Raw genomic sequence first — 15,970 nt, 5'->3', positions numbered from 1 at the left:
ACCGATCTAGAAGCTCTGCCGCTGCCCTGTTCAGGAAATCCTGCCGGCCACTCCGCTCAGCACTGCTCCGAGGACTCTGGAGCTCAGCTGGCTGCCACGCTCAGAGCCAGCGCCTGATTTAATTGTGGATGGAGGGAAATAATAGGTATCTCTAGCAGATTTTAATAGGATCTTAAAATAGGGGGAAAGTTTTCTGTTATGACATTGACATAGAGGCGACAATTTGGAGTAATGCAGAATGATGTGGAGATGCTTTAAGATTAAATAAGAGCTATATAAAGGCTTGTCAGAATGAATTCTAATGTGCCTGAGACACTTTGCATACTCTTAAATATGCAAAATGTCTCTTGGCACCCTAGAATTCATTCTGACAAGCCTTTATATAGCTCTTCTTTAACCTCCCACTTTATTTTTAGGGAACAGGTTCTCAGATACTCTTTGAATGCAAGCAACAAAGGGCAGTGTTTACTGATTTGGTTCTGTAGTGGGGGAGGGAGCGTGAAAAAAGAAAACACCGTACAAAGGAGCAATCAAAAGTGGAAGCATGTTTAATATTGCTCTACCGTCATCCTGAAAGGCATAATAATTTGAGTTACACATCTGAACTGATTGGAGTTACAGAATCATATCTCCCTTTTGCATTTAACAATATATACAATATAAAATAAATACATTTACACAAATGGACATTTGCTGGAGCACACAGTATGGTACACATCACAAAAATATACAATTGATTGCTTTACAGATGTGAAGCCCATCTACAGCTATAGACAAGGTTTTATTATTATTATTCTTTTTACTACTGTCTATAATGCAACTCCTGGATTATTATAAGCAGTTAAAATTTTTTTTGTCCTTTTACGATCTTTGCACATAAGACTGCCATAAAATGTTTTCCTAGGCAGGTAAACAGAGACGCTTAAATAATTAAAATACAATCACCAACACTCATTTTCTCTTCTATAAGAAAAATAGCAGTTTTAAATTTTTTATATCTTTTATGTTATCATTTAAATGCAAAATAGTGGAATAAATACAACAATCTGATCTGATTGAAACACAAGTGTAACTACAGGTAGTCACACAATCATATTGCTTTAAATAAGAACAAACCTAAAAGAAGCAAAATTACAATTAAAATCATACGGCTAAAACATACACCTTGATAACTTTCCAATACTTCACATTAAGTAAATGGTCTTGCTTGAAACTTGAAAAAAACTTACCTCAAGCGAGGTTTAAGATGAAGCATTTACCCTAAAGCCCGTGCAGTTCTTTTAGATCTAAATTTTAGTTGTGTTTCCTATTTGTGAGATACTTGGTCTCTTGCAATGCTGAGAGTCAATTAAACTGAAAACTAAAAATTGTTCTTCGTTCTTTTTACATCTCCCCATCTTGCGTTTTCAGTTGGTTGGCCTTTACTCCTTAAGCCCAAGTACTTTAATGTGATACAGTGAAAACAATGTATATATTGTATATATTTTATTTATATATATAGTGTGGTTGAATAGTAGTAACTTAAACCCTGCACAAACTGTCTGGAAAATAATCTTTTTTAAACACTTACATATATAAATAATCTTAGAGAATCAGCACCTTTTTTTTTTTCCCAGGAGTTGTATTTTCCGTTGTTATTTTTCAAGGGATGTGCCAATTTCTGAACTCCTATCACAGCTATAAATTTCAAGTTATTGACCATCTGAATGAATTGCTAATGATGATTTACCTAGAATCACACTACAGTCACTTCTCTACTGAGAAACCACAATCTACAATTATAGTCCCATATAGCTAATGATAGATACACAGTATTCCTAGCACTAGGCTGATGAAACATCAACCCAAGGTATTTTGTTTAAAGCACACAAAGTAGCAATAGTTTTGGAAACGTGTCCGCACCAAAATGTTTCGCAACAACACAGAGCGAGTTTATAACAACATCTGAGAGATGATTGAGTGAAAGCCATATATACAGCATTTAAAAATTAGACTTATCTATATTCTTGAAATATTCAAAGTTTTATTTCTAAGCTATACATTGGTATTCTATAATAAACCATTAGAGAAATTATTCCTTGTTTTGAAAATATCATTATGATTTTGATGTGTATCTGTTCATAATGAATACTTGTTTGGAGTTTCAATCTCTTAATTATTATTAGGAAGAACCTTATTAATGGTAAGGAATAGAATATACTACTGTAGTCTCCTGAGGAATTGTACATCCAATATTGTCTCTAATTCTACCCTGTGTCTAAAAGCACACACCACAAGAATCCAAACACCACACGAACAACAAGACAACAGTCCTTGAATGCAACATAAAATTCAGGAAAGCACAGCAAACATGAAACATTGAAAAGCTGAACTACATTTCTTTTGTTTGTTAGGATTACAATTTTAATTACATCTGTGTACATAGAATAAGACTGTTCACATAATACAGGGAGCAGCTACTAACACTGGTCCATTGGTATAGCATTTAATGGAGGTTACTGTTTATTGGTTATTCAGCGATTATAGATTTGGGGGGTATCTAATTGATTTCTTCATTAGATTACACCTCTTAACAGTCTGGGACCTGACTGACTTTCTTGCTGTGACAATACTGGTTGAAAAGCACATAGATTGGCTTAGCTCTTGGTTAAAAACTGCAGATTAATTTAAACAAACATTCCTAAATGAATCAACCCATAGAGATTAGGTTTTAGAATTTGGTCAGGCGTCTGCTTTGATGATTGTTTCTTTTTTTCAAATTCTGGCATTTGCCTTATTGCCTCTTAGGTGAATACTGGCTCACAGCTCCTTCTGAGAAAAGGTCTGTAACTTGGCAAACAGGCAGTATCTCATTCCTAACCACCGTGGCAGCTAGAAATCCTACGGCAACTGGACCTCCCAGGTAGAGAGGGGCGCTCCTGATCATTCTACGGATCTGTGTTCCACGTGTGGTGCTTACATACGTGACCACTCGGAGTCACTGCAGGTGTAATCTAATCCTCTGTGTCAGTGAACATTTAGGTAAACTGGAGCTCATGTTAAGAAATTGATGTTTGGGACCAGACTGGCACACAACATAAATTGCATCCGTGATAATATGCACCTTCCCTTCAACTATTGCTTGAGTAAGTTAAATTCCCATATTAATAAATGGCTGAAAAGTGGTAAAGCTGGTACAAAAAAATCTCCATTTGTAAGAAGAAATGAAACATTTTTTAAAAATCTTCCTTCAGGATTCATTTGTCCTTCATTATTGTTCATAATTGTTCAAAGCCAGCACAAAATTGCAGTATTCTTATTTCTCTTTAGTATTGCATGAATGAATAAAGCTTAAACTATTCCCTGAAAAAGTTACATAGTCGCTAAACTAACAAATACCTGGAAGACTTGAAAAAACAATTAAGGAATCAAATGGCTGTAACTGATCTAGATGGAAAAGCAATGATAAGAAGCAGCCGATGCAACGTTGCTTAAGTCGTCTAATTAGAGGCTGCTCCAGTGGAATCTAATACTGCACTCAGTCAATTTGTGTATGTTGCACTGTACTCTTAGGTGCCATGGTTCTCTCTGATTCCTTAGTCATTGGGGATGTAATGGTTCACAAGAAGTTCACTGGTATCCATATTATGGATCTCCATCCTTTGGCAGGGCTGGCTTCCATCACTCTCCAATTAGAGACTTCTTTTAAAAGTTCAGCAGCAGAAGGAAAGGAAGGAAGGAAAGAAGGAAGGAAGGAAGGAGGAGGGAGGAAGGGAGGGAGGGAGGGAAAGGAAAAGAAAGGAAAGGCAGCAACATTTTCTTATAACCAGAGCTATTAAAATTTAAAAGAAAGGGGAAGAATGAGAAAAGAGGGAGGAAGGTAGAAGAAAGGAAGGAGGGTGGGAGGGAAGGAAGGAAGGAAGGAAAGGAGAGAGTGGGGAACCAGCGATGAAGGAAGCAAGAAACGAAAGAGAAAGAAAATAGGGCGGGAGAAAAAAAAAATAAAGAGCAAAAGAAACGGAGAAAAGATGAGATTAAGGTAGAAAAAAACTCATCAGGAGGATACAGAGGAATCTGAAAGCTGCTTCATAGTCTTGCTGCTAAATGATCAGTGCAGTCTTACTTGATTTTTGATGTTGTTAACTAAACTCTAAGTTTTTTTGACATCACTCTTGGGTTTATTTTTCCCTTTTTCGGCGTGCAGGATAGGATGCCCGGGGAAGCTTTTAGTCAGACCTTGGCCTCCAGCATTTCCAAAAAAAGTTTGTGCATGGGGACTTTGCCTTCCAGTTTGATGTTGTAGAAATGCTGCACGGCCTTGGTAGAGGTCTGCCTCAGGAGCGGCAGCGTCATCAGCATCTTGCCGGCCCTGCGAGGGTCTTCCATGTGCTGGCCGGCCTCATAATCCTGCAAGGCCTCGTGTAAGACATCCTGAAGCTTCTGAACGGCTTCGACGTCTTCTATGTGCATGGAGTCTGTACAAGGCCAGAAAGATAAACAATATTAACGATAATAAAAAATACGCTGATTCGAGTTATGAAACTTAAACCTTATTACTGAACTTCTCTACACTGTGATTTGTTCAGAGACTCTCACATTTCCAAAATCTCCATTTTATTTTTCTAAATTTCACTGCAGTAGATAATTTACAATACTGGCTTAGAACATGGGAATTACTACAAAAAGCCTTTATTTCAAACATGTGGGTTTCTTTCCTCCTGAGACTGAGCAAGTGAACACTTTAACAGATAACAGTCTTGGCTGTTTTATTCATTACCTCATTCGTGTATTTATTCATTCATTCAATTATAAAAGGCCATCTATCAAAAAATTATTCTATGTAACGTTGTATAAAATTCAGACCTTGTGCTCAAAAAGCCCATATGTCCCAAAAGGGGAAAAAAAAGTTGATAACCAAAATTTTAAGAACTCCATGTAAACACACCGAATCTAACACTATGCTCAGTTGTAGACTGTACAGAGATCACAATACATTGCTCATCTTTTTAGAATTTTTAGTGTACTCTTAACAGTTCATTAAAACATCCTGACATAGCCTGCTTCTCTGCAGACTTTAGATTAATGAATTCTGAAATACTTTTCACATTTGTGAAGTGAACTTCGCCCTTAAGTGACTAATTTAAAAATCTAATTCAGTCAAGCAAGGAAAGGGTTAACAGGGTTGCCACAATTATTCTTGCGAGAAATGCGAGATGTGGGGAAAAAATAAAAGTTACAGTTCCAGCTCTAAAACAGACACTTAATTATATACAAGTTTGAATCATTTAGCATGTTTTATTGATTCTGATGACAGTTTATCTGTTAATTACACATAACGGCGTCTTTGGGGGATTCTTCATGTTTAATAATTCTAGTTCTCTGAGAATGCAGAGCTCTGAGATATATGTACCTAGCCTAATCTTTCATATCATTCAAATATCAGATCACATGCCCCAAAAGAGAGAGGAAATGTAATTTAAAATCAAGTAGCTAAACATACGATTAAAAAAATTACGGCAAGGTACTTAAAAGATCAACGGCTATAACCAATAAAGGTTTTTAAAACTTCTTCGTATTTTCTTTACTGCTTTTTTTTTTTTTAACACGGTCATTTTAAAATCGTTTCATCATATCATTGGCGAATTGACCACCATTTACATGAGGTGGTTAATAACACATTTCTTTAAAAGAGTTTTGAATATTCTGGAATATGGTTGCTTATAAGGGTTTACTGCTCAAGATTCGATTCCTGCCTGGTGGGGCCAAAAGAAGGAATTCTTCTGGGTGGGAAACGTTGACAGTGGTGTCCTGGAGTGGAACTCCAGACATTCTCCAACATGAACCCTGGCCTTTCCGATGGACTGCTTCTACCTAGGCTTTCCTGCAATCTGGTTCCTTTCAGCGGAGCAAATCCATCCACTTCCTGTGTGTCTTCTCTTAGAAACAAGCACACGGAATTTCCAAAGTTGTCTAAGGGGGCGGTAATGAAAGTGACATAAAAACAGTCACGGAGGTGACAACAACATGCTCTGATATTTGTTATTTCTATGTTTGCACTTAAATACTGTCAGGGGAAAATGGTGGACATGGACACACAGTAACGGTGAGTGCTTAGATACACAGAAGACTGACCTTTGTACATAAGGGAACCGGGATGAAGTGGACTCACCCAACCTATCTGGGGACTAAACGTTAACACTCTAAGTGGAAACAGTGGGGAAGAAATGGATGAGGAAAAAAGGAACTGCAGTCTTTACAGATAAAATTAAATCAAAATAGCGGTTTTCCAAACAGATTGATTTTGTAAAAAGCAGAATAAATATACTGATTTTAAAAAGCAGAATAGGGACTTCCATGGCCATCCAGTGGTTAAGACTCTGTGCTTCCACTGCAGGAGGTACGGGTTTGATCCCTGGTCAGGGAACTAAGACCCTGCATGCTGCGCAGGGTGGCCAAAAAATTTAAAAAAAAAAAAGAAAGAAAGAAAAAAAGAAAAACAAATTTTTTAAAGCAGAATAAATATACCATTTCTTAAGTACCTGTTTTGGGTGACGCCTCTGATAAGCACTTTATGAACATTGCCTCATTCATCTCAACAGCCCTGCAAGGCAGGTGGCTGCTAGGAAGTGTCAGAGTAGGCTTAAACTCTGGTGTCTCTGAATCAAAGTGTGCTGCCAGGATTTATAACACCGGACATGGCATTTCCTTTTTTTTTTTTTTTAAAGAACTGAAATCGTCCTCTTAAGCTCATCTCATTCAACTTTGCGTCTTCAGCAAGAATCTTTCCTACAACATTTCTAATAAAGACATTGCCAGTTACATGGAGAGCATTCTACTTAACAAGGGACAGAACTACTTGTTAGAAGTGTCCTCTTCATATTTTCCCAAATCTGCCTCTAACTTCCATCCTTTGGTCCTGGTTCTAACTACTGAAACAATACAGGATAACTTTCTTTCTCCGACATGGCAGGTCTTGAAATGCTTGAAGTACGGTCACCTCAGCCCCGACTCCAAGTCTTTCCTTCCCCACTGCTCTTGCCTGGCGGGAGATATATTATAGGATGTCACAGGAAATGAGGCGAGAACAAATAGCAGAGAGATATGCTCACAAACAGCAATTAAGACTTCAAACTATTCTTTTAAAGGCGGTGATTTAGCTTGAGAGATTTAAAAATGATTTAATCAAATTACTATGATAATTTAACTTCCCATTTACAGAAAAGATTCTAACTCATTTTAGCTTTACCCATTCTCGGAGCTGCTAATACTTTAAATGCAAACTCACTAAATCTGAACTATTTAATTAGACCATGATTCAGCTGGCAGACTGCTGAAGAAAATATTAATCTCCATTAAGGATCCCAGTTCAAGTTCTGGCTCTGTGGCTTTAATCTCTGTTTTGTTCTTCGGGCTAAATTTATACATTTATGCAAAGCTCAGTAGAACTGGCATTACTTTATATAATTATTTAACTCTAGTTGTTTGTACTGGGTTTTGGGGTTTTTTTTAACTTTATGTTTTAAAGGAAATTTTCCCATTATTTGTGCTAATGGGAACCAGCTAAACTTAATAATGGAAATCACAGGTTTATGAACTAACCAGACAGTGCAAAGCTGAACATTACAAACACCGAGTGAACTGTTAAGAAAAAAAAAAAACACCTAGGATTTCTGGGTCCAAGCCCAGACCTATTAAATCAGAAAATTGGACTGGATGCAGGACATCTGTATTTTTTAAAATCTAGGTGATCCTATGGTCAAGCCAGGGTTGAGAATCACTAAACTAGACAATAAGACAAACAAATGCTATTCTAAAATGATCAAGATTCCAAAAGATTACCAAAGTTCCAATGATACGTATAGTGTCACCCATATATTAAGTTTCAACATCTAATAATAAAATAGAACCCTTTTGTTCAATTCCAATATTTTCCTCCATGAAGTACGACCCTAAAGGGACATGTCTAGCTCAGATCACTTACTCTGGGAAGACAGCTAAATATCCTTATACCAATAGCCGCAAAATTCAGTGATACTTAGAGCCGTTGCAAAAGAAGATTTTGTTTGTACTTCTTACCTGGAATAAGGCACTGCCCTTCTCTATGGTAAAATTATCCATTACTGTGGCAATAGGTAAAGCTACTCCAGAATGCCCACGCTCTGTTTAGGAACTGTCTTCAGGACTTGTAGCTCATTCTTGGCACTATTTTCTCAATGATGCCAAATCTTATTTTGAGGACGGAATTGAATATTAGACATAAATAAAGCATATACAGAGTCAAATCTGGTACATATTATAAACCAACACTCAGAGTAACCTTTTCTGTGGGACACAGATGTTGATTTTCTTTAGTGTTAGTAAGCTGCCTACATGAAGAGGGGCAGTAACGATACAGCCGACGTGACTCTAATCACCAAAGGAATGAAACATAATATGATGAAAAAGACAGAGAAGTGAGCAAAAGTCTATTTTCTAAAAGATAATTTGCGTCTCCACATTTTTATATACAATTATAAGGAGTCTAAAACAGTGATCTTCTCAGCTACAATCAGATGAGATACCGAAGAACCCTGGTTGACTGTCATGGCACAATGGCTTTTGATTAACATAGATAGTCAAACTTAACGTTTTCAAAAAGGTGCCAATCATAAAGTTTTGATTAAAAATCAGTAAACTGTATTCCAGGAGGATGGCAGTGGTGACAGCAAAAACTCTCTCCAAATCTGCACATAAAAGAACAGAGCGGGCTTCCCTGGTGGCACAGTGGTTGAGAGTCCGCCTGCCGATGCAGGGGACACGGGTTCGTGCCCCGGTCCGGGAAGATCCCACATGCTGCGGAGCGGCTAGGCCCGTGAGCCATGGCCGCTGAGCCTGCGCGTCTGGAGCCTGTGCTCCGCAACGGGAGAGGCCACAGCAGTGAGAGGCCCGCGTACCGCAAAAAAAAAAAAAAAAGAGCAACTAGATGGCAAAATTAAAAATCCATAGAAAACACTTACCAAAAAACTAAGTAACAAGATATCCCCAAAAGACACACACACACACACACAATCAGGATTATAGTGTGTGTGTCTGCGTTCCTAGCTCTGTTCCACTGAAGGGGTTCAGGAAGCACGGCCAACCCAGGTATGCAGTATTCGGAACCAGTAGCACCCAAGTTGTAATCAGATTCCAGGCCCCAATCAGGAAATATTTAGGATGAATATGAACACCTTGTCAGAATAAATAGGAAGGAGAGTATGTACAACTATTACGTCATTCAAAAAGATTCCAGACGCTGACTTGAAGAGGTTCCCGCTGACTCAAATGGGACAATTTAAACTTTAAAAAGAATTACAATTACAATTGATTGAAATCTATTGATTATGTTTAAATACATGTCTTTATAATGACATTAAAAAAAGATAGGGTTCTGATTCCTTATCTTGAAAACTGGTGAATAAACAGAAATAATCAAGCATTTATCCCACATTTCCCATTCAGTCTGTATCACTGGTAACCAAATAAGAGAGGAGAGAAAGCATCTCTGTGTATAAGTATCCCAGCTACTGAATGAAAAAAGAAAGGTTAAAATTACAAATCACCACGGATTTAAGGAATGAGTACCAATGGCTGCTAACATCACAAAAAGTGAGACAACCAGACATTATATGTCTCCCAAAGAACAGCACCCCACCTGTAGGTCTAGAAACTGAATCTGATTAAGCCCTTTGGATCCAGTTGCTGGTTTGCACAAGACGCAAAGGGCAGAGAAACATGATGAGCTGCCCCTAGAGGATATAAACTGCAAAGTCCAGACTCTGGGGAACTGTGCAGGGCAAATGCCCTGGCTTTTGCAATAGATAAACTATAAGAACACAAAAACTTAAAGAGGAACTTTTAGAGTAAAGGAGACTTTAAAAATCCATAAGGAGAAAACAATGTTTTTTAAAGGGGAAGATTAAACTATCGTGTCTGGGGATACACATTTAGTAACAAAACCACTATAAAACATACAGAAGTGACGACTATAAAAGTCAGGACAGGATAGGGGTTACTTTTGTGAGAAGGGAAGGGAGAGCGACTGGGACAGATGCAAAGTTATATTTCTTGACCTTGCTTATATATTCATTGTGGTAGGCAGCAAAACGGTCCCAAAGATATCTGGGTAGCCCAACCCTGCAACCTAAATGTTACCTCGTGTGGCAAAACGGACTTTGCAGCTGTGATTTAGGATCTTGATATGGGAACAGTTTATTCAGGTGGGCCTTCAGTGAAATCAAAAGTGTCCTTATAAGAGGGAGGAAAAGGAAAAAGAAGGCAGTGTTGCCAATGAAGCAAAATGGTACAGGCCTGGCTCTGAAGATGCAGGAAGGCGCCATGCGCCAAGGGATGCAAGGAACACCACAGTAGAAGCTGGAAAAGGCCAGGTATCAGATTCTCCCCTAGAGCCTCCAGAGGGAGAGTGGCCCTGTCCACAACTTGTCATTAACCTGGTGAAACTGATCATGGACCACTGACCTCCTGAACTGTAGGAGAACAAATAAGCGTGGTTTAGAGCCACCAAGATGTGGTGATCTGTTAGAGGAACTAATACACTTATTAAGGCACACATTCCGTTTTGTATGTGTGTGCGTTTTAATCTGTGTTTTTATTAAAATGGGGAGAGAGCTAGAGAGAGAGGTAGTGAGAAACTTGATGAAAAGGTCCCTGCTAGAAAGTAGTGAGTTGAGCAGAATTCCTATCAAGACTACAGAAACACTTGTCAGAAACACCAAGGAAGCCGTTCATATATCAAGCAGGGTGTTGGATCATAAAACCTTTTAGGCCTTTTCTAACCCAGTGAAGTTATAATTCTAATATTGGAAATAGACATAATAATTCTGATTTTGTGCCTAACCATGGTGAGAAAAACAGGACTTCTGATTTTACAGCTTTCCATTGAGACACACTTTTTTTTTTTTTTTTTTTTGGAGGACTGTTTTCCTCCTTTCTTGCTGGGGCTATCAAGTCTGCTTTCTCTTACATTTATATCAATCACACAAATCACTCTCCTACTGTATTTATATAAAATGGTGAATCACAGAAAACCCTCGTGGCCCATAGTTTCTTTCCTCCAGGCTTCCCTCTCGAATCCCAAATTATTGTTGTTTGTTCTGCTGACCTCACATAATTTCCCTGCTAGGTCTTTTCTATTATGCTGCAAGTACTCAAGGCCTTCCCTCTCCCTCCAGTATCTTACACTTTTCTAGAACTTTCTAACTCCTGTTACTAGAAGTGATAAAGACAATGACACCCAAGAAGTGAATCTTGATACCAGCTTGGGTGGTAAATATTTCAACCTTTCTCAACATCCTAAATGCTCTGCACTATGCCAATGACCTTTTATAACAGATTGCTCATTATCTTAAGACCTATACATGAAATGGTGCTATATTATGTCAACTCCTAGAAGTAAAGCAACTATAGAGGATTTTATGTGCTTATAATGCAGGATGGAAGCACAGAGATACTTGTAGCAAGTATTTCCCATGTTATATAAAGGCATAGTGATCATTGAGCATGCTAAGAAACGTTCAGGAACCAGCCTTATTTTCTACATAAAGTTTTGAAATATCACGGTGTGCATGAAATGCAAGGGTTGCATTAAATTAAAAAACAATCCACTTCCCAGATATATCATCTAAAATAAAATTAAAATAATTCAAGCAGTGATGACTGATTTGAGCAAAAACCAGAGAGAAGCAGACTAGGAGATGGAAAGGCATAATTCTGATTTCTTATTTATCTTATAGAATAAGATACTGGTTTGGGTAAAAGTTAAGAATAAATTTCTACCTGCCACAAAGGACCTATCCATTTCTTTAAAAATGTTATAATCTGGTAAACATTTTGTTTTCGATTCTTTTTGTCACTTTCCTGAGTGGTTTTATATCACTATAGCTCCTCGAAGACAGCAAGATAAAGGAACTGGGGACAAAATTCTAAACTAAACTTAAAATACTAATTTAGGGTGGCAGATGTGAAATTGCACTGGCTAACATCTTACTCATTGACCCTTTTAAAGACATGGTATACACGTTATTTGTGAAATAGAAATATTAATAGCTTATTGATAGCAAGGGACTGAGGGTCCAACCCTCTGCCTCAAAGCAGCCACACATCTGTATCAGCTCACTTCCATTACCTGTAAAATGATACTGGATATGTCTACCCAAACAGGCACGCTGTGGAAATCAAAAGAGATTCCCCAGCAGAGGCTAAAAACTAAAACAGAAATGTCTACAGAAAGATTCTAAAAAAGGATAATCTCTTGACCAATAGCTAAAACTATCTCCTGAGTATCAAATCAGCAAACTCCAAATTTCAGTAAAATTGTTTGAGGGCCCAGTAGATACTAAAGAACTGAAGAGGTGTTTTTACTTTTATACTAGTTGTTTAGATCCGTGAAGATGTTAATATTTCTATATTACCAATTTAGCACAAACACACACACCACACACAAAATATACGACCAAGCCACATGCAAAATATAAGACCAAACTTAACACCCTCTCTTAAAAGTAACTGAGATTAAAATTTTAGGCCAGTTAGGAGATGTTAGATGCTATTAAATTCATCTGCCTCATTTTACAGAGAAGAAAAGAGTTATGTGGATAAACCATGCATTCTCAAAGGAGGTGACATTTGGAATTGGAGAGTAGAAAAAACCCTCTCTTTTTAGGTAAAATTCACATATACGCAGTACATAAACAGATGCATTGTATATCTGTGATATTAATACTTCATTGGGGACCTATTAGGAAAAACGTATCGAAAAAGCCTACCCTAAGAGGAGAGAGAATGAAATAAGATTGAGGAACACTAGTCCAATCTTGTATGAGGGTCCAAATATCCTGATTAAATATGGCCCCCATTCCACTCCCCAATAGAAATCATAGACTTTTTAATCCCTTGAAATTATACCACATTCTGCACATATGCCATTTGTCCTTGAGAACAAAATACTGTCATGAGATGAGCATAATGACTGATGATTTGAAATTGATGACCAAAATATTATTTGCAGCTTTATATGAATAGCTGCTATTACTCCAGAGGTACTATGCAGAAGTAAAAAGAAAACTCAACTTAAATATGTAGATTCTATCTATTCTCACATGGGCTGGGCTCACAGGGCTCTAGGTTGGGGGTGGGTCTGGGGTGGCAGCAGTCGGGTTGTGAGGGGCAGCTATGGAGTTGAAGGTCTTGTGACTTAAGCCAAAGAGAATGATCGGACTAAAGGTAATTCTTAATCTTAAACTGCTTTTCATCTTCCACTATGTAAAGGTGAGTATATTACCTTGGGGCCAGTGATAATAGTTTCAAACAAATTTTAGACATAAGAATCAATAGAACCAATTGAGAGAACAGAACCACGTGCTATAATCTTACCCAAAATGCTGGCAGTAATATTTCACTATATTTTCCCATAAAGACATAAAATTAATTCTAGAATCATAGAATTCCCCAAATGGAAAGAATTCTAGAGATTAGTCTAAACCTCTTGGTGTACGTGTGGGAAAGCCGGGGCCTTACAATGACAATGTTAAAATTGTGACCTAGATTTTCCTCTTTAAATTCAGTCCCACAGAGATGTATCGGGGATGCAGTATTTCTCAAAAGGCTGTTGGCACTCCAAAATAGAGAATGTGTAGTTTAAGTGAGTCAGTTAGTTTCTTACCTTCAAAAATCAGTGGAACAATTATTTAGGGTTTTCAAAGATCTGAATGTGATAATTACAGTATTAGCTCATGATATATTGTTTTTTTTTGGCTATATACCTGAAGATAGGGAATACACTTCCAATGGCTTTCTGGTGTTATAGATATTCCTGAATTCATATGTGACAGAAACATAGCTACAAAAAATATGACAGCCATTATCGGGAAGCCAATTCCCTGTTTCCCAAGCATAAGCACAACATTTATAATTATTGAATAAAGACAGATGTTTAAAATAAGCTGAAATTTAGATTAATGAGACAATGGTTGTTTACACCTACAGCCATACGGGGAACGCTGAGGTACTTATATAAATCACACTGAAGTAGGTTTAAAGTCTCTTATGTTAATCTAAAATTTCTAAATAGTGAAAGAAAATCTACAAGTTTTTTGGTATGTTTACGAAAAGCATTAAAATATTTTCATATTGCTGTGTTTGAGCAGCTTAAGAAACACAGGTTCCCGGCAAGACTGAATCTGCAACTTTATTGCTGTCCTCCAAATAATGGTAAAAAAAAATGGAATAAAATAGCATCATATTGACAGTCTCAAACAAAATGCCTTTCTGAGTGGTTTATCCCAAGGTAAAACGGTGGGGCTTGCAGGTTGGCTGGATGAGAGAAAGGCCATATTTATACAGCACAGGAGAGGTGGCACGTTTTAGACATTAAAATAGTCCCTATAGGACTTCGTCGTTACTCCTTTATTATGGACTCTGATTCAATTAATTTTCCTTGGTATTGAGACGCTGAAAAAATGTTAGAATTACTTACAGGAGAATTTTGTGAGGTGGAGAAATTTTTAAGAAAAAAAAATGCTACAGAATACTATGCTAGAAAAAAGAGAGGGTTTGTTTGACTATTTCTGGCTGTTAATACAAGAAAAATAAACTGACTAGTTCTATAAACTTTTTAATCACCAGTCATTGCTTGAAAGTAGGTCACCTCCTCTGCCTCACAGCAGAGAATGTGGAATACAAGTATCTCTCTATAAAAACATTAATGATTATACTTCTACACAGCAGCAACAGAAATGCTGCTACTAATTAATTCGGGTAAACTAAATAATAATCTATAGCCATAAAGTATACATCTAACATCCAAAAGTATAGAATTTTAGCAATTTTGATGATAAAGCTTTAGCATTGCTCAGCACTCATGATTAATTAATAATTCACAAAAAGCAATTTGAGACACGAAAGATATAAAACACACTGGCTTCATTTTAAAAATAATTAACCAAGTAAATGTTTTACACTAGAATCACTATATAGTTTCCAAATAAAAATTCTTCCCAAACCATCACTGCAAAATCTTTCATCTAATTATGAGAGGTGCTCTAATGGGAAGTCCATGCAAGCTAATAAATTCTCAGAAAATTTCTATCCCATCTCCCACTTTGGTTTTCCAGAGAGCAGGGCACAGGGTTCCTCAGGGTTTGTGACAACGATGCCATTTGTCACAGAGAATCATATTTTACAGTTTCACAGGGGAGTAAGCGAGAAGTGAATGGTGTTATAAGGAAGAGGGGTACGTTCGCCATTAAAAGTGTGAAATGCTAAATGCCATCATGAAGACAAATAGGAAAGTACAACTTCATTGTTGAAAACAATCCCCCTCCTATCAGTCCAAGGATTCATGCATCAATATTGTAGATGAACTGTTAATTACAAAATCAATTAAAAATTATTTCTAAAAACAGTCACGCGTCCCTGGCTCTCATGGGGGCAATTTGGGCAGAAGGTCTCATCTCACTAGGACCACGCCGAATCACAAAGTCGTCATCCACAAGTAAGCAAAAGCAATCTGGTTTTTCATTTTTCAGCGCGGCTGAGCCCAGTCTGAGATTGATCGTCACATATGGCCCCAGAAAACAAACTGTCAATACCTTGAATGCTGCAGAATTTGAACAAATAGCCGTCCGCCCATTCAAGCCACTCATTGCATCCCATTTAACAGATTTTATTGACAGTTTCCTTCTTGTAATTAAAGGGAAAACTACTGGCCAGCAACCAAGATAAAGTTCAAAGATAGGGTCAAAACAAAAGCAGATGGAGGGGCACGGTGTGACTGTCAATGGTACATAGCATCAGAGCGTGTTATTGACATGCAGGTATCTAAAGATCAGCTCGTCATTAAGGAGGGATCTATCCTGGACTTTATGCAAATGCTAAGAGAGACTTAAGACCACAGTCAAGCATCAGGAGAGGCACAAAGGGAAAAACAACAAAGCACCAACGATTTTTACTTATC

The 15,970-nt window shown here is 37.5% G+C and overlaps 1 protein-coding gene across 4 annotated transcripts in view; it reads right to left on the bottom strand.

The window, feature by feature from the left end:
- Positions 1-2,741: 2,741 nt before the first annotated feature.
- ESRRG (estrogen related receptor gamma) overlaps positions 2,742-15,970 on the bottom strand; it is a 598,949-nt gene continuing 585,720 nt past the window's right edge. For all 4 annotated transcript variants that reach the window (XM_033430465.2, XM_049712394.1, XM_049712389.1 and 1 more), the window contains one exon: positions 2,742-4,454. In XM_033430465.2, the coding sequence (XP_033286356.1) occupies positions 4,210-4,454 (245 nt within the window). In that variant the 3' untranslated portion in view covers positions 2,742-4,209. The remainder of the gene's footprint in view (positions 4,455-15,970) is intronic.

The sequence above is a fragment of the Orcinus orca genome, chromosome 1 (genome assembly GCF_937001465.1).
Source record: "Orcinus orca chromosome 1, mOrcOrc1.1, whole genome shotgun sequence".
NCBI lineage: Eukaryota > Metazoa > Chordata > Mammalia > Artiodactyla > Delphinidae > Orcinus > Orcinus orca.
The sequence above is the reverse complement of the archived record's forward strand: the minus strand, read 5'-3'. Positions and strand labels throughout refer to the sequence as shown.